This window comes from Myxine glutinosa, chromosome 5 (genome assembly GCF_964187855.1).
Source record: "Myxine glutinosa chromosome 5, kmMyxGlut1.1, whole genome shotgun sequence".
Classification (NCBI taxonomy): Eukaryota; Metazoa; Chordata; class Myxini; order Myxiniformes; family Myxinidae; genus Myxine; species Myxine glutinosa.
This window is the reverse complement of record NC_136265.1, coordinates 91814040-91827707: the sequence shown is the minus strand read 5'-3', so window position 1 is coordinate 91827707 and position 13668 is coordinate 91814040. Positions and strand designations below refer to the sequence as shown.

The 13668-nt window shown below is 44.2% G+C and overlaps 1 protein-coding gene across 2 annotated transcripts in view; it reads left to right on the top strand.

Annotated features, from left to right (window-relative positions):
• LOC137427358 (uncharacterized) overlaps positions 1 to 13668 on the top strand; it is a 153846-nt gene that overhangs the window by 92267 nt on the left and 47911 nt on the right. The window contains exon 8 of one of the 2 annotated variants that reach the window (XM_078778328.1): positions 6005 to 10876. The exons of the other annotated variant lie outside the window; for it this stretch is intronic. Coding sequence (XP_078634454.1) covers positions 6005 to 6927 — 923 coding nt within the window. The 3' untranslated portion in view covers positions 6928 to 10876. Of the gene's footprint in view, positions 1 to 6004; positions 10877 to 13668 lie in introns of those variants that run through there. 2 annotated transcript variants of the gene reach the window in all.

Below are 13668 nucleotides of genomic sequence, written 5' to 3'. Positions count from 1 at the left end.
CTTTGAGATATCAATTTCGATTTGTCATTGCAACTTGTGATGTGACGCGAATAGTGCACGGAAAAGGCCGTCAAAATCAATTTGGGGGGTGGGCGGGGGATTTGTTTAGAATTTTCTGAGGGGTCTAAAGTGTTTAAGGGTCATAGAAAGGGGTCTAAGGTATTTAAGAAGCCTAAGGCTCTTTAAAGGGGTCTAAATGGGTTGAAAGACGAAAGAGAAAAAGGGGTCAAAAGTGTCCAAAGGGTCTTAAAAAATCAATAGGTCTGAAAGGTATTGAAGAAGGTGTATATGTCTCAAAAGGGTCTAAATGGGTATGAAGGGTTCTCAAAGGTGGAAAGGTCTAAGGGGTGTAAAGTGTTTCGAGGGGACAAAGGGGTGTAAAAAGGGTCTAAGGGGTGTAAAAAGGGCCTAAGGGGTGTAAACGGTCGAAAGGGGGCTAAAGGGTGTGCAGGGCCTAAAGGGGTCTTCGCTAAGGGGAACTAAGCAACAACCTTGGCTTCCGGTCCGGTCTGGAGAGGACGCTGGCGTTACTTGTTCGCCGCTTCTCCGACTGGGCCATTGTACATAGTTTGCTTTTCTGGTGGTCGTGGCGGATTTTTGACCGTTGGGTCTGCCCTCTGCTCGGTCCCGGCTCTGCTCCTGGCTTCGCCTGCCCGGCTCCTCCACTGTTTCCTCAGGCCCGCTCCCGTTGTTTGTGGCCGTTGTTTGCGGCGGTGGCTGTTTGCCGCTGTGGTCTTGATTAGCGGCTGCAGTCGTTTGCCGCTGCGTTTGCCGCTGCGTTTGCCGCTTTGCCTCCTCGACCTTGGCCTCGTACTCGTCCCTTCGCTCCTGCCTGGCATGGCTCTGAGGTACTCCGCCGCAAGGCTTCTTCTGCTCAATACCCGCTCCACCCCATCATGCATCTCTGCCATCAAATCAAATGGACTCCTCCGATGACCCAGGTACATTCACCGTGGCTCCGGTCGTAAGTTTGTTTATTTGCAATCAGGTCACTCCATCCCCGTCCTCTGGTCGGCTCAGCGCACTCTCACTCTTCGTCCCAGCGCACCTGGTCACAGCAACCCACACGATCGCACCTCCTGCCTACGAACCCTGGCTAAATCACCTGAATTAATCCCTGCTGTTCAAAACAACATCAAGCTCACCCTGTTCAACACCCGGTCCCTCAACAACAAATGCCTCATCCTGAACAAATACATCCTGGATAACAAACTGGACTTTCTCTGTCTCACCGAAACCTGGCAACAACCTCTGGACTACTACACACTTAACCTCACCACACCCAATGGATATTCCTACGTCAATAAACCACGCTCGGAGGGCCGAGGTGGTGGAATTGCCGTTATCCACCGTCAAGACATCAAGACCAACCTCATCTCCATCTCATCTGCTCCATCATTTGAACACCTGGCTTTAAAACTCTCTGGTCACACGCAGTCAGTCATGGCTGTCGTCTACCGCCCTCCCAAACCACACCCATCATTCCTGTCTGACTTCTCCTACTTTCTGACCCAGCTATGTTCCCTCTCCCCCTCAATCCTCCTCCTTGGTGATTTCAATATCCACATGGACTCCACTGACTCCACAATAACCACTGACTTCACTGATTTACTCACCTGCTTTAACCTCACTCAACATGTCGACTTTCCTACCCATATCCGTGGTCACATTTTGGACCTCGTCTGCTCCACTGGATTAAGTTTGCACCATCTCTATGGCTCCGACCTCACCCTCTCTGACCACTTAGCCATCACTCTGACCATCAACATCCCCGCCCCAACACCAAGGCATTATCGCACAATCAACTTCCGTAAGCTAAACGCTCTTTCACCTACCTCATTCTCATCCACCCTCTCTGAAAAAATGTCCACTTCTCCCTTCATTGACCTCCACACCCCTTCCGACCTCACTGACTACTACAACCACACTCTCTCCTCCTGCCTTGACCAGCTTGCACCTGTAAAAACCAAAACAGTTTCTTTCACCCATTCTGCTCCCTGGTTTACCCCTGAACTCCACCTGATGAAAACTCGTGCTCGCCAACTTGAAAGACTCCGCAATAAAACGGGTCTCACAGTTCACTCCCAAGCCTACAAGGACCACATACAACACTACAAAGATGCCCTCTCCCGCGCCCGCTCTACCTACTACTCTCAAATTATCCACTCTGGCTCCGGAAACCCAAAAGCACTCTTCTCGACAATAAACAAACTCCTCCGCCCCCTGAACACCACCACCCAGTCATTCACAGTAGACAACTGCATCTCCTTCCTCTCTTTCTTCCAACGCAAAATTGACAACATCTACAACAGCTTGACCACCGCCGCACCCGCTCCCCCTCCAACCACCTGCCCCCCCTTGTCCTGCCATCCCCTGTCTCGGTTCTCCCCAATCTCCCCTACTGACCTCTCTGAACTCCTCATAGGAATGAAAACTGCCACCTGCACTCTTGACCCCATCCCCTCCAGCTTTGTCAAAGCCTCCCTCCCTGCTCTCTCTCCACTTATCATTGCAACAATAAACTCCTCCCTGTCTACAGGCATCGTCCCACCTTCCCTCAAAATTGCTGCTGTTACCCCCATTCTAAAAAAAACCTGGTCTAAACCCTGACACCCTAAACAACTTCAGACCCATCTCCAACCTACCCTTTCTGTCAAAAGTTTTGGAACGCGCTGTAGCCACTCAACTCAAACATCATCTCTCTGCCAATAACCTGTATGAAACATTCCAATCCGGATTCCGCTCCAACCACAGTACTGAAACTGCTCTCCTCAAAATCACCAACGACCTTCTCCTCTCCTCTGACGCTGGCAACCTCAACATTCTCCTCCTCCTCGACCTCAGCGCTGCCTTTGACACCATCGATCACACTATCCTCCTCACCCGACTTGAATCCACCTTTAACGTTACCGGCACTGCCCTCTCTTGGATTAAATCATACCTCTCTGACAGATGCCAGTTCATCTCCATCAATAACTGCAAATCCCCCACTGCTCCCCTCCCCCAAGGTGTCCCCCAAGGTTCAGTTCTTGGCCCCCTCCTCTTCATCCTTTACCTGTCCCCGCTCGGTCACTTAATCCGCCGTCATGGTCTCCAATTCCACTGCTTCGCCGATGACATCCAGCTTTTCATCTCCACCAAGTCCGTCTCCACCGACACCCACTCTATCCTGACAAACTGCATCACTGAAATAAAATCCTGGCTTCAAATCAACTTCCTCAAGCTTAACTGTGATAAATCTGAAATAATCATCATTGGCCCAAAAACGCTCACAAAATCAACCCATAACTTTGCCCTCAACATCGACGGTATCCCAGTATCCACCTCCCCTCACATCCGGAATCTTGGCGTCATCTTTGACCAAACCCTTTCCTTCGACAAATACACTAAACAGATCACAAAGTCAGCCTTCTTTCACCTGAAAAACATTGCCCGTCTCCGCTCATCCCTCTCCTCCACGGCTGCAGAAACCCTCATCCACGCCTTCATCACCTCCCGTCTGGACTACTGCAATAGCCTCCTCTATGGTTCACCCTCAAAAATCACCAATAAACTCCAATACATTCAGAACTCCGCTGCCCGTCTACTCACCCATTCCCGGACCCGTGACCACATCACCCCCGTCCTTTACAAGCTTCACTGGCTCCCCATCCCCCAGAGAATCCAGTACAAAATCCTCCTCTTGACATACAAAGCCCTCCATAACCTGGCCCCATCCTACCTGGCTGACCTCCTCTCCAGACACACTCCCACCCGCAACCTCCGCTCTGCTGGTACCAACCTCCTGACCCCCTCCATCCGGACCAAATTCAGATCCTGGGGGGACAGGGCCTTCTCCATCGCTGCTCCCACCCTCTGGAACTCACTACCTCACACCATCAGAGACTCCTCCTCACTCACCACATTCAAAACATCACTAAAGACCCACCTGTTCAACACTGCATTCAACATTCAACCCACAGCATTTAACCCCTGACTATCTCTTCTCCTTCTCCCTCCTTTTGCTTTAAATATTTCCCTATTGATTCTTGTCTTTTTGCAATTGTTGTTTTCATGTATTGTTATGCATTATGTTTGCCACTCTGTCAAAGCGCCTTTGGGCTTCTGGAAAAGCGCTATACAAAATAAATGAATTATTATTATTATTATTATTATTATTAAGGGATGCAAAGGATCTAAAAAGGTCTAAGTGGCATAAAGGGTCTAAAGGGGTTTATGGGTTGTAAAGGGTTCAAAGGGTCGAAAGGGGTGTAAAAGGTCAAAAGGTTTTAAGTGTTTAAAGGGGTCGAAGAGGTGGAAAGGTCTAGATAGTGTAAAGGAGTGAAGCTGAAGTAAATAAATAAATTTGGGAGTGCCACATGGCAATAACAGACCAAATGACCTTCTCATCGCAGTATAAGACCCCTATTCAGGTGCCGTGGTAAAAAATTCTGATGGTAAAAAGTTTTGTTTTGATTAACCTTGGGAACTAAAAGCAGTATGCTCACAAACGAACTGAAAAACAACTCACCTTATTGTGATGATTGTTGGAGGTTCACGCGTTGGCATGTGGTGGTTTGTAGATTGCATCATGTGGGTCTTTTTTTTTTTTTATAACTATTGTTTCACCTTTGACAGTGATGCTGGAATTCCCTTTAAAACGATGTATAGTGTCTTTGTTTTTTTTGTTTTGTTTTGTTTTTACTAATTAGAGCATTTCGGAAATCACGTGACTCCTTTGCCTCAGAGTTGTATTTTGGTCTTAATTAAGAGTTGTTTTTCACATCTGATAACATATTTGATGATCTGAGCTCACCATCTCACTAATTATATTGGTATCCGTGTTAAAATATTTTTAAAATTCGGGCTTTTTATAAAGCGTTTTTTGTGGCTCAACCCTTGGAAATCATGGCGACAAGTGGTGGCTCGGATGTCTATAAATTAGAATTGTGAGAAAATAACTGTTTTAAGACCCCTATTTCGGTGCAGGGTGGTAAAAGATGTTATCCTATAAAGTTTCATGCCAATTAACCCTGGGAGCTCAGAGGAGTGGGTTCACAAACAAACAAACAAACAAACAAACATTTCACTTTTATATATATATAGATAGAGAATTAAACACAGGAGAAAGAGGAAATTGAAACATTTTAAATGGCACCGTGAAGACTATCAGGGTAACTTATAGAGGTGTATATAAGCAGTTTGTTGATATGGCGGGAGCAGTTATGTTTTAAAAAAATTTTAAATTATTATCTTGAGGGTTTGGTTGAAGAAGAGTGAGGCAAAAGCTTGAAGAAAAGAATGTTGAGTTGTTTGGTGAATACCTTCATGATCAAGTGGGAATGCAGAGTGGAAACGGCAAAAATGAGGAGAGGATGGAAGAGGAAGTTGAAGTAGTAGTAGAAGTTTAAATGGGGGAAGTCAGAAGGTCGAGGTGAGGTAAAAGGGTTGGTGGCAATAAGGAATTGATTTTTTTTTTAAACACGAAACAGGGGTTACATCTGGATTTTAAGATTCTGGATTACATCTGGATAATTGGGTGGATTTTAAGAAGAAAAAAGGGACGGGAGAAAACGAAAGGGCTGACGGTAGTCGGAAGAAAAGACAATTTAAAAAATGATTTGACTCGAACTGGGAAAATTGTAGGCCTCAACAACCTTGCATGAAAAGTCTGACAAATACTTTCAAATTGGCACGACTTTTAGCTCTTTCACGAGCCTTGATCCAGTATCAAAAAAAAAAAAAAAACCGAACTAGATGCACACTGTAAACAAAGAGCAAAATAAACAGCAAAAACTCGACAAAACTACTGGGAGTACTTATATTTGGGGAATTTGGCAGAGTCAAAAAAACGGCACAACCGAGCTTATGGAGAGTTTAAATTAACTTGTGAAATACTTATGTGGACAAGTTGTGGACACATACTTGTCCACATAAGTACAGTTGTCCAGTTGTGGACACATTAAATTGAAATGTGGACAAGTTGGCGTGAATTATTGATGCTTTTTGTGACTTGTCTTTACAGAGAACGAAATGAAACTGGATTCTTGTTCAAACTGTTCTCAGTTATTCAACAAACAAGTTTTCAATCAACACATGACACAAACTGTTACACAAGAAACTGAAACATTTGGCAGCATGTCTTGTAAATGTTGGACAGAGACCCTCAAGAATATCCAAGAAAGTCGGAAACGACACAAGTGTTCAGTGTGCGAACAATCATTTACAACGTTATCGTCTTTAAAAGTACATCAAACATTCCACATGGGTGAGAAACCGTTCAGGTGTTCAATTTGCAGCAAGGAGTTTGCACGCTCATCACATTTGCACATTCATCAAAGAATGCACACAGGTGATAAGCCTCACAAGTGTTCTTTGTGTCCGAAAGCCTTTGCTCAATCATCACATTTGAAATATCATCTCAGAATACACACGGGAGAGAAGCCACACAAGTGCTCTGTGTGTCCTAAAGCCTTTATTCAATCATCACATTTGAAATATCATCTGAGAATACACACGGGAGAGAAGCCGTACAAGTGTTCTGTGTGTCCTAAAGCCTTTATTCAATCATCAAATTTAAAAATTCATCTCAGAATACACACAGGAGAGAAGCCACACAAGTGTTCTGAGTGCAGCAAGGCTTGCGCTTATATCTCAGAATTGAAAATTCATCAAAGAGTACACACGGGAGAGAAACCGTTAAAATGTTCTGTATGTAACAAAGCCTTTGATCATTCTTCAAATTTGTATCGACATCAAAGAGGACACACAGGCGTGAAGCCGTTCAAGTGTTCTGTGTGTCATAAGGCCTTTTTTCGGTCAACAGATTTAAAAAATCATAATCGAAAATTACATTCAGGAGAGAAGGCATACAAGTGCTCTCGGTGCAGCAAGGCTTACAGTTATATCTCAGAATTGAAAATTCATCAAAGAATGCACACACTATAGAAGCGCTTCACATGTTCTATTTGCAGCAAGGAGTTTACTCGATCATCGCATTTACATGTTCATAAAAGGATACACACAGGAGAGAAGCCACACAACTGTTCTTTGCGTCCAAAAGCATTCATTCAATCATCACATTTAAGGAGACATCAAATAGTACACACAAGGTGGCACGTGCTGTACATGGATGATCTAAAACTGTTTACGTAACTGGCACGTGCTGTATATGGATGATCTAAAACTGTTTACACCGAATGATAAATCGGCAGATCAACTCAAACTAGTTAAGGAGTACTCAGAGGGCATTCAAATGGAATTTGGTCTTGACAAACGCACCAAATGCTAATTTCTATCTGGGAAAACATAAAGAACACACAATATCTCAATCGATGAAAGTACAACAATACAGGAACTAGAAAATGAAGCATCCTGCAAATACCTCAGAATAGAAGAAGGCACCCAGGTGCAATACAAAAAAATGCGTAAAATAATCAGCAAGGAGTACCTTCGCAGAACAAGTCTAATTCTGAAATCAGGCCGCTCTCCAATGAACACAATCAAAGCCATAAACGAACTTGCAGTACCGATATTCCAGTATAGCTGCAATTATAAACTGACCACAATCGGAGATCAACAACTGACACCAAAACAACGAAACCTCTAACGATTCAAAAACTATTCTACAAAAACCGATGCATTCTGAGGTTTTACTTGCCGAGATGAGAAGGACGAGGCGGTCTGATGGAGCTTCACGAAGTGCACAGAATACCGTGTGTAGGACTAGCGGAGTATAATGAAAACCTCAACAGAATATGGAATGAGATTTGTGCATGAGCAAGAAAACAACAAATCAGAAAAGGTATCCTTAATCCATTTAGCAACAAACTTCCAAAAACAGGTGCAAGTGCAGGATACGACACAGGAAAATGAAACAGAAACAAATACAGCCCAAATGATCGCAAAGAATAAAAAGGAAAACTACAAAAAGAAATATCAGCAGATATACTCTGACAAATGGGAGAATGACAAAAGAGCAGGAAGATTTAAAAAAAGAGCTTGACAGAACATGGATTGAGAAGAAACACTGGCGTCACTCGGGGGGTGCAGACCGCACCGGGTGACACTATCAGAGGGGGTGACACCAAATTTTTGCAGTGTCAAGGCTTTCCGATCTTGTGATATTATCAATTGTAAGTGAGTTGGCGAGAGGCATTGATTTTGATGAAGTGATTCACATGTTCGCAGCTTTGAAGGCGAGGAAAGGAAAGTTCTGAATTAGTCGAGATGTTCGCTAAGTGCTGAAATGCTTGTGTATTTGTTCCTGTTTGTTTTTTTTATGGTATTATGTCATTTATGAGTATATTTCCATATGCATTTATCTACAAGTTCTACATTATTTGTGCCGTTATTGATTATGCAAACCTAATCCATTAATGTATCTCATGTAACAATAAAGTTTATCGTTAAAATCAACATAATTTTGATGTAGTTCTTAAACGTTTTTACTTCGAATTCTATTGTTTTCTTCCCGAATTTTCACTTTAACCACATGAAACTATGTAAATGTAAATACATTTTGGCTGTGCGTATGATATTGTAATTTAAAGGTGTAATTTTAATTTTGCTAGTTGTTCATATCATCACTATTGCCATTACATTCAGTGATATACGGGAATTACGATTTACGAGTAACATTAGTACAAAAAACATTACTAAGAATTCTGTATGGTCTGGTACAGGAGGAGGTCCATGTCGTCAGGTTCACTGTTTTTTCGTTCAAAATTTTTGGAGATTAGCAAAACTATACATTTTTGGAATACTCAGAGCATGAGGAATCCGAAAATTAATGTTGGCATTTGCGTAGACACCTTTGCGAAAAGGACACTCAGGACAGTGATGAAGATCTGTAAAAGCATATTCCTGAACGGTGTAGACCTAGTAGATCCTGTGTATAGGACTTATAGTTAAATCTGATACTCACAAGGCTGCTTTCTTGCTTTATAAACCCATACCTATAACTTCAAAGGACTTGCAATATTATGTAATAGTTATATCACAAATATAAAGACAATGGTTTTCAATTACCTTTGTTTGTTGCTTTTCTATAATCCTGAGCACTATTTTGAGGCCTTTATTGGATTCCTTGACCCAGAAAACATAGGATTAGCATATTTATTTAAGTTTCTAGGTTGACTAGAAGCCGAGATAGCGCAAAATATGTATTTTATGGTGGCCATTTTGAAAATCCAAAATCTGTGTCTGTGCAAATGCCAACATTGATTTTCGGATTCTCCATGCTCTGATGATTCCAAAAATGTATAGGTTTGCTTATCTCAAAAATCTTTGAACGAGATAATATTTGTTAACATACGTAGTGAACCTGACTAATGGGGGGGGGGGGGGGTGACACCATGAGTTACCGCACTGGGTGACACCAACCCTAGTGACGCCACTGAATTAAGGAAGGCTCATTGGAATGGCTAAGAAGAGGTCAAATTAATTGGGATGGAGAACGAGTCATCAGAATGCCCAACACCAGCGGATTGAGCCAATCAGACAAATGCAGGTTTTGTGGGGTGGAAACAAAGTACCAGTCACCTCCTTTCGGGATGTAAAAAGCTCATGTCAGAACAGGTGTACACAGAAAGACATGACAGCATCTGTCGAGTAATCCACTGGGAAATCTGTAAACATTTCAACATTGAGTTTCCAAGACAATCATGGAAACACAAACCAAATCTGATCCTTGAAAATGAACACATAGTGCTCACACATGACAAGATGATCCCATCATGGTCATGTGGGGACATTGCATTGCGTTGTGACGCAAAGCATTGCATCCGGACATAGTGCTCAAACACAAAAAAGGAACATGGACGCTCTATGAATGGTTTCGAGAAGATGGCCGGATTGATTCCACCTGACAAGAGTAAGTTCTGCAAGGTAGAAACAGAAAGCACAATCACCTTCTGTCAGGATCGAGAAAAACTTGCCAGTCCAGGTGTACTCACAAAGGCACAACAAGGTATGCAGAGTTATCCACGAGCATATCTGCATAAAACTTCAATGTCCCCGTCTCAGAAATATCCTGGAAGCACAAACAATATTCCATCATTGAAAACTAATAATAAAATGAACCTCACTGAGATTTTGAAAACTTTAGGAAGGAATCGATATACTCGTATATAATAGGCTAACACCATCCGTCTGCCCGCCCTACCTGAAACAAAGAAAAAGACATCAGCAGCAGACTCTGGTATGCGAGGATTTATTTGCTAAACTCGTATCCCGTGTACGTTTTCAATACGTTGACGATACCTTTGCGATTTTCGATGCTGCTGCTGCATGAAAGGACTTCCTTCCAACCTCAACTCCAAATTGGCAAAATCATCAGGAAGACAGCAGCCATTTGCACAGCCATTCACAAATGTTAAAAGTTGTTTTGTAGCTTCCTTGCTGGTGCGTGATCCCTCATTTTGCACTGAGCAATGGTCTATTGGGGGTCCTTGAATTGCACTTTGTATTTTGTGGCAGAGGTGTCGGGTCCATGTTTTTGTCTTCATTGTGTTGTGTTACCTGAAACACCTCTCTGTACCTCCAGTGGACATAGGACGACCCATTGAGCCAATGTCACCAACTATGGGAATTCCTTGTGGCCTAGTTGAAGTCTGTACATCGCTGACACGGACAGTGCGTTTCTCTTTGGACACTTCACGAGGCAACAAGTTTGAACGTCGGACATTCATGCCGTGCGACTGTTTGTGAAACCAGACAACTCGACAACCGCAATAATCACTTGTATTTGATTTGTAGACACCAAAACCATTGTAATTCCCATTGTCAGGGTCAACATGTGTGGGATATAACACTGGGTCCTCTGAACACCTTTATTGTTTGTTTTTAACCTCCTTTTCATGTTTTTGACAATGTTGTCATTAAATATTTTACAGAAGTTTCCACCTCATTCCTGATTTTCTGTGAGTCATTGATAACATTTATACCCCCCCCCCCCCCCGTGTGTGCTTGTCTTGAATCGTGTGTTTGTGTCTGACCCACTCCCTCCTCCACCCCACCCCCCCTCCGTGTGTGTAACCCACTCCCCCGTGTGTGTGTGTAACCCACTCCCCCGTGTGTGTGTGTGTGTGTGTAACCCACTCCCTCCTCCCCCCACCCCCGTGTGTGTGTGTGTGTGTGTGTGTGTGTGTGTGTGTGTATGTGTGTGTGTGTGTGTGTGTGTGTGTGTGTGTGTGTGTGTGTGTGTGTGTGTGTGTGTGTGTGTGTGTGTGTGTGTGTGTGTGTGTGTGTGTGTGTGTGTGTGTGTGAGTGATAGAATTGTGAGGAACAGAAATGAAAAAACGAGATGTGTGTGATGATTGACATTTCTTTTGGTGAGGCTTCTCCCGCTGATTTGTCATTATCTTTTGGTGGAAAATCCACTATACTGTTTCTCATATATTTATATGTTTATTCTTTGTTGATGTGATTTTAATGTTTGTTAAACTACATTTATATGATATTTTATGTTTGTTCAACTACATTTCAAAGCATGAAAACCACAAACAATATAATTAATTGTACAGTAACGGCTAGATGTTACAAGTTAAAAGAAACTAAAGAATTAATTACATGTAAAACCTCAAATATAGTTTACCTATTGTTGACCTGTAGCAAATGTGCGATGCAATGTGTTGGTGCATTGATGGGTTGACTGACTGCCTGGACGCAACTGAGGTTGTGGATCTATTGATGTACCATCTATTGATGTGGATCCATGATCGAGGTTGTGGATCCGCCGTTTGGAGAGGTCCTGGGCTGAAAGGATCGAAACCTCGAGGAAGAACGGTGCCCAGCTGATGATCCGTGCAGTCGGGAAACTAGTCAATTGCTTACGGGTTAACGTTCTTGCTTTAGGTGGAGAAACTATGTTTGAGATTTGCAATTTAAATAAAGTTGAATATGGGATGTTGTGAAATTAACATCATTTACAACAATCCTTTAAATTATTTATATTTAAGTTTAGGAACAACCGATACTGTACAATTAATTTTGTGTGTGTGTGTGTGTGTGTGTGTGTGTGTGTGTGTGTGTGTGTGTGTGTGTGTGTGTGTGTGTGTGTGTGTGTGTGTGTGTGTGTGTGTGTGTGTGTGTGTGTGTGTGTGTGTGTGTGTGTGTGAGAGAGAGATAGATAGAATTGTGAGGAACAGAAATGAAAAAACGAGATGTGTGCGTGTCTGAGACCCACTCACCCCCTCCCCCCCCCCCCCCCCCCCCGTGTGTGTGTGTCAGTCAAGCTGTCTCTCCGAAAAGACAGACTGGACAACCCTCCCATCCACTTTCTGAATAATCCTCTCCAAGAAGTTCTGTCACTCAAGCTTTTGGGTCTCGTGATCTGCCATGATCTTTCCTGGGAAAACTACATTTCAAATCTGGCCTCAAAAGCCAGTCGCCGACTGGGCATCCTCCGTCGTGCGAAGTCCTTCCTTGGCACACCTGAGCTCCTCACCACATACAAGGCTTTCATCCGCAGCTCAATGGAATACTGCTCTCCCCTCTGGGCTGGTGCTCCTGCCTCACACCTACCTCGTCTTCACGCTGTTGAAACCAAAGCATTCAGAATCATTGGAATCTCACGCGATTAGGCTAACTCCAAGGGCCTCTCACTCACTCACCGCAGGCAGGTTGGTGGTCTTTCCGTCTTCTACCGACTCCTCTCTGGCCTTGCCCCCCCCCCCCCCAGCTCTCTCTGGGCTCTGTCCCGCAAATATTCCTACAGGTCGCACAAGATCTGCCTGCAACCCTCTTATGGTTAAACTCCCAAAATCAAGACTCTCTGCTCACCTTCACTCCTTCATTCCTCTTTTCTCCCGCCTCTGGAACAAACTCCCTCACTCTCTTCAATCCCACTCCTCCCTCCAGGTCTTTAAAACAGCTGTTCACCACCATCTCTTATCTTCCCCCATCCAAAACCGTAATCTTTTCTACCCCCGCTAATTTCACCCCGAATCCACTTTTTTGAAATACCAACTTCTGTGCTGGAAGTCCTTGGTGTCCTTGTGTTTTATACTTCTCCCACCCCCCCCCCTGCCCCCTTCTCACGCCTCCTTCCCCCAAGCCCTCTCCCTCCCACAGATCTTCAGATGTCCCTGTTCTCTGCTGTTGTACTTGTGTGCTTCCCTCTCTCTCCCCATCTTGTCTCCCACTCCCTTTATTGTATGTTTTCTGTGTCCGTTTGTTTGTTTGTTTTTGTCATTAATGTTATCTCTTACATGAGCCTCGATCTTGTATTTCTTTAAAAAAAAACTGTGCTGGCTCAATGCACGCCTGTGCTGGCTCCCGACGCCCCGTACTAGCTCAATGCACACCTGTGCTGGCTCCCGACGCCCCATGCTGGCTCAATGCACACCTGTGCTGGCTTCCGACGCCCCGTATTAGCTCAATGCGTACCTGTGCTGCCTCCCGACGCCCCGTACTTGCTCAATGCACACCTGTGCTGGCTCCCGACGCCCCGTATTAGCTCAATGCACACCTGCGCTGGTTCCAGACGCCCCGTATTAGCTCAATGCACACCTGTGATGGCTCCCGATGCCCCGTACTAGCTCAATGCACACCTGTGCTGGTTCCCGACGCCCCGTACTAGCTCAATGCACACCAGTGCTGGCTCCCGACGCCCCGTATTGGCTCAATGCACACCTGTGCTGGCTCCAGATGCCCCGTATGAGCTCAATGCACACCTGTGTTGGCTCC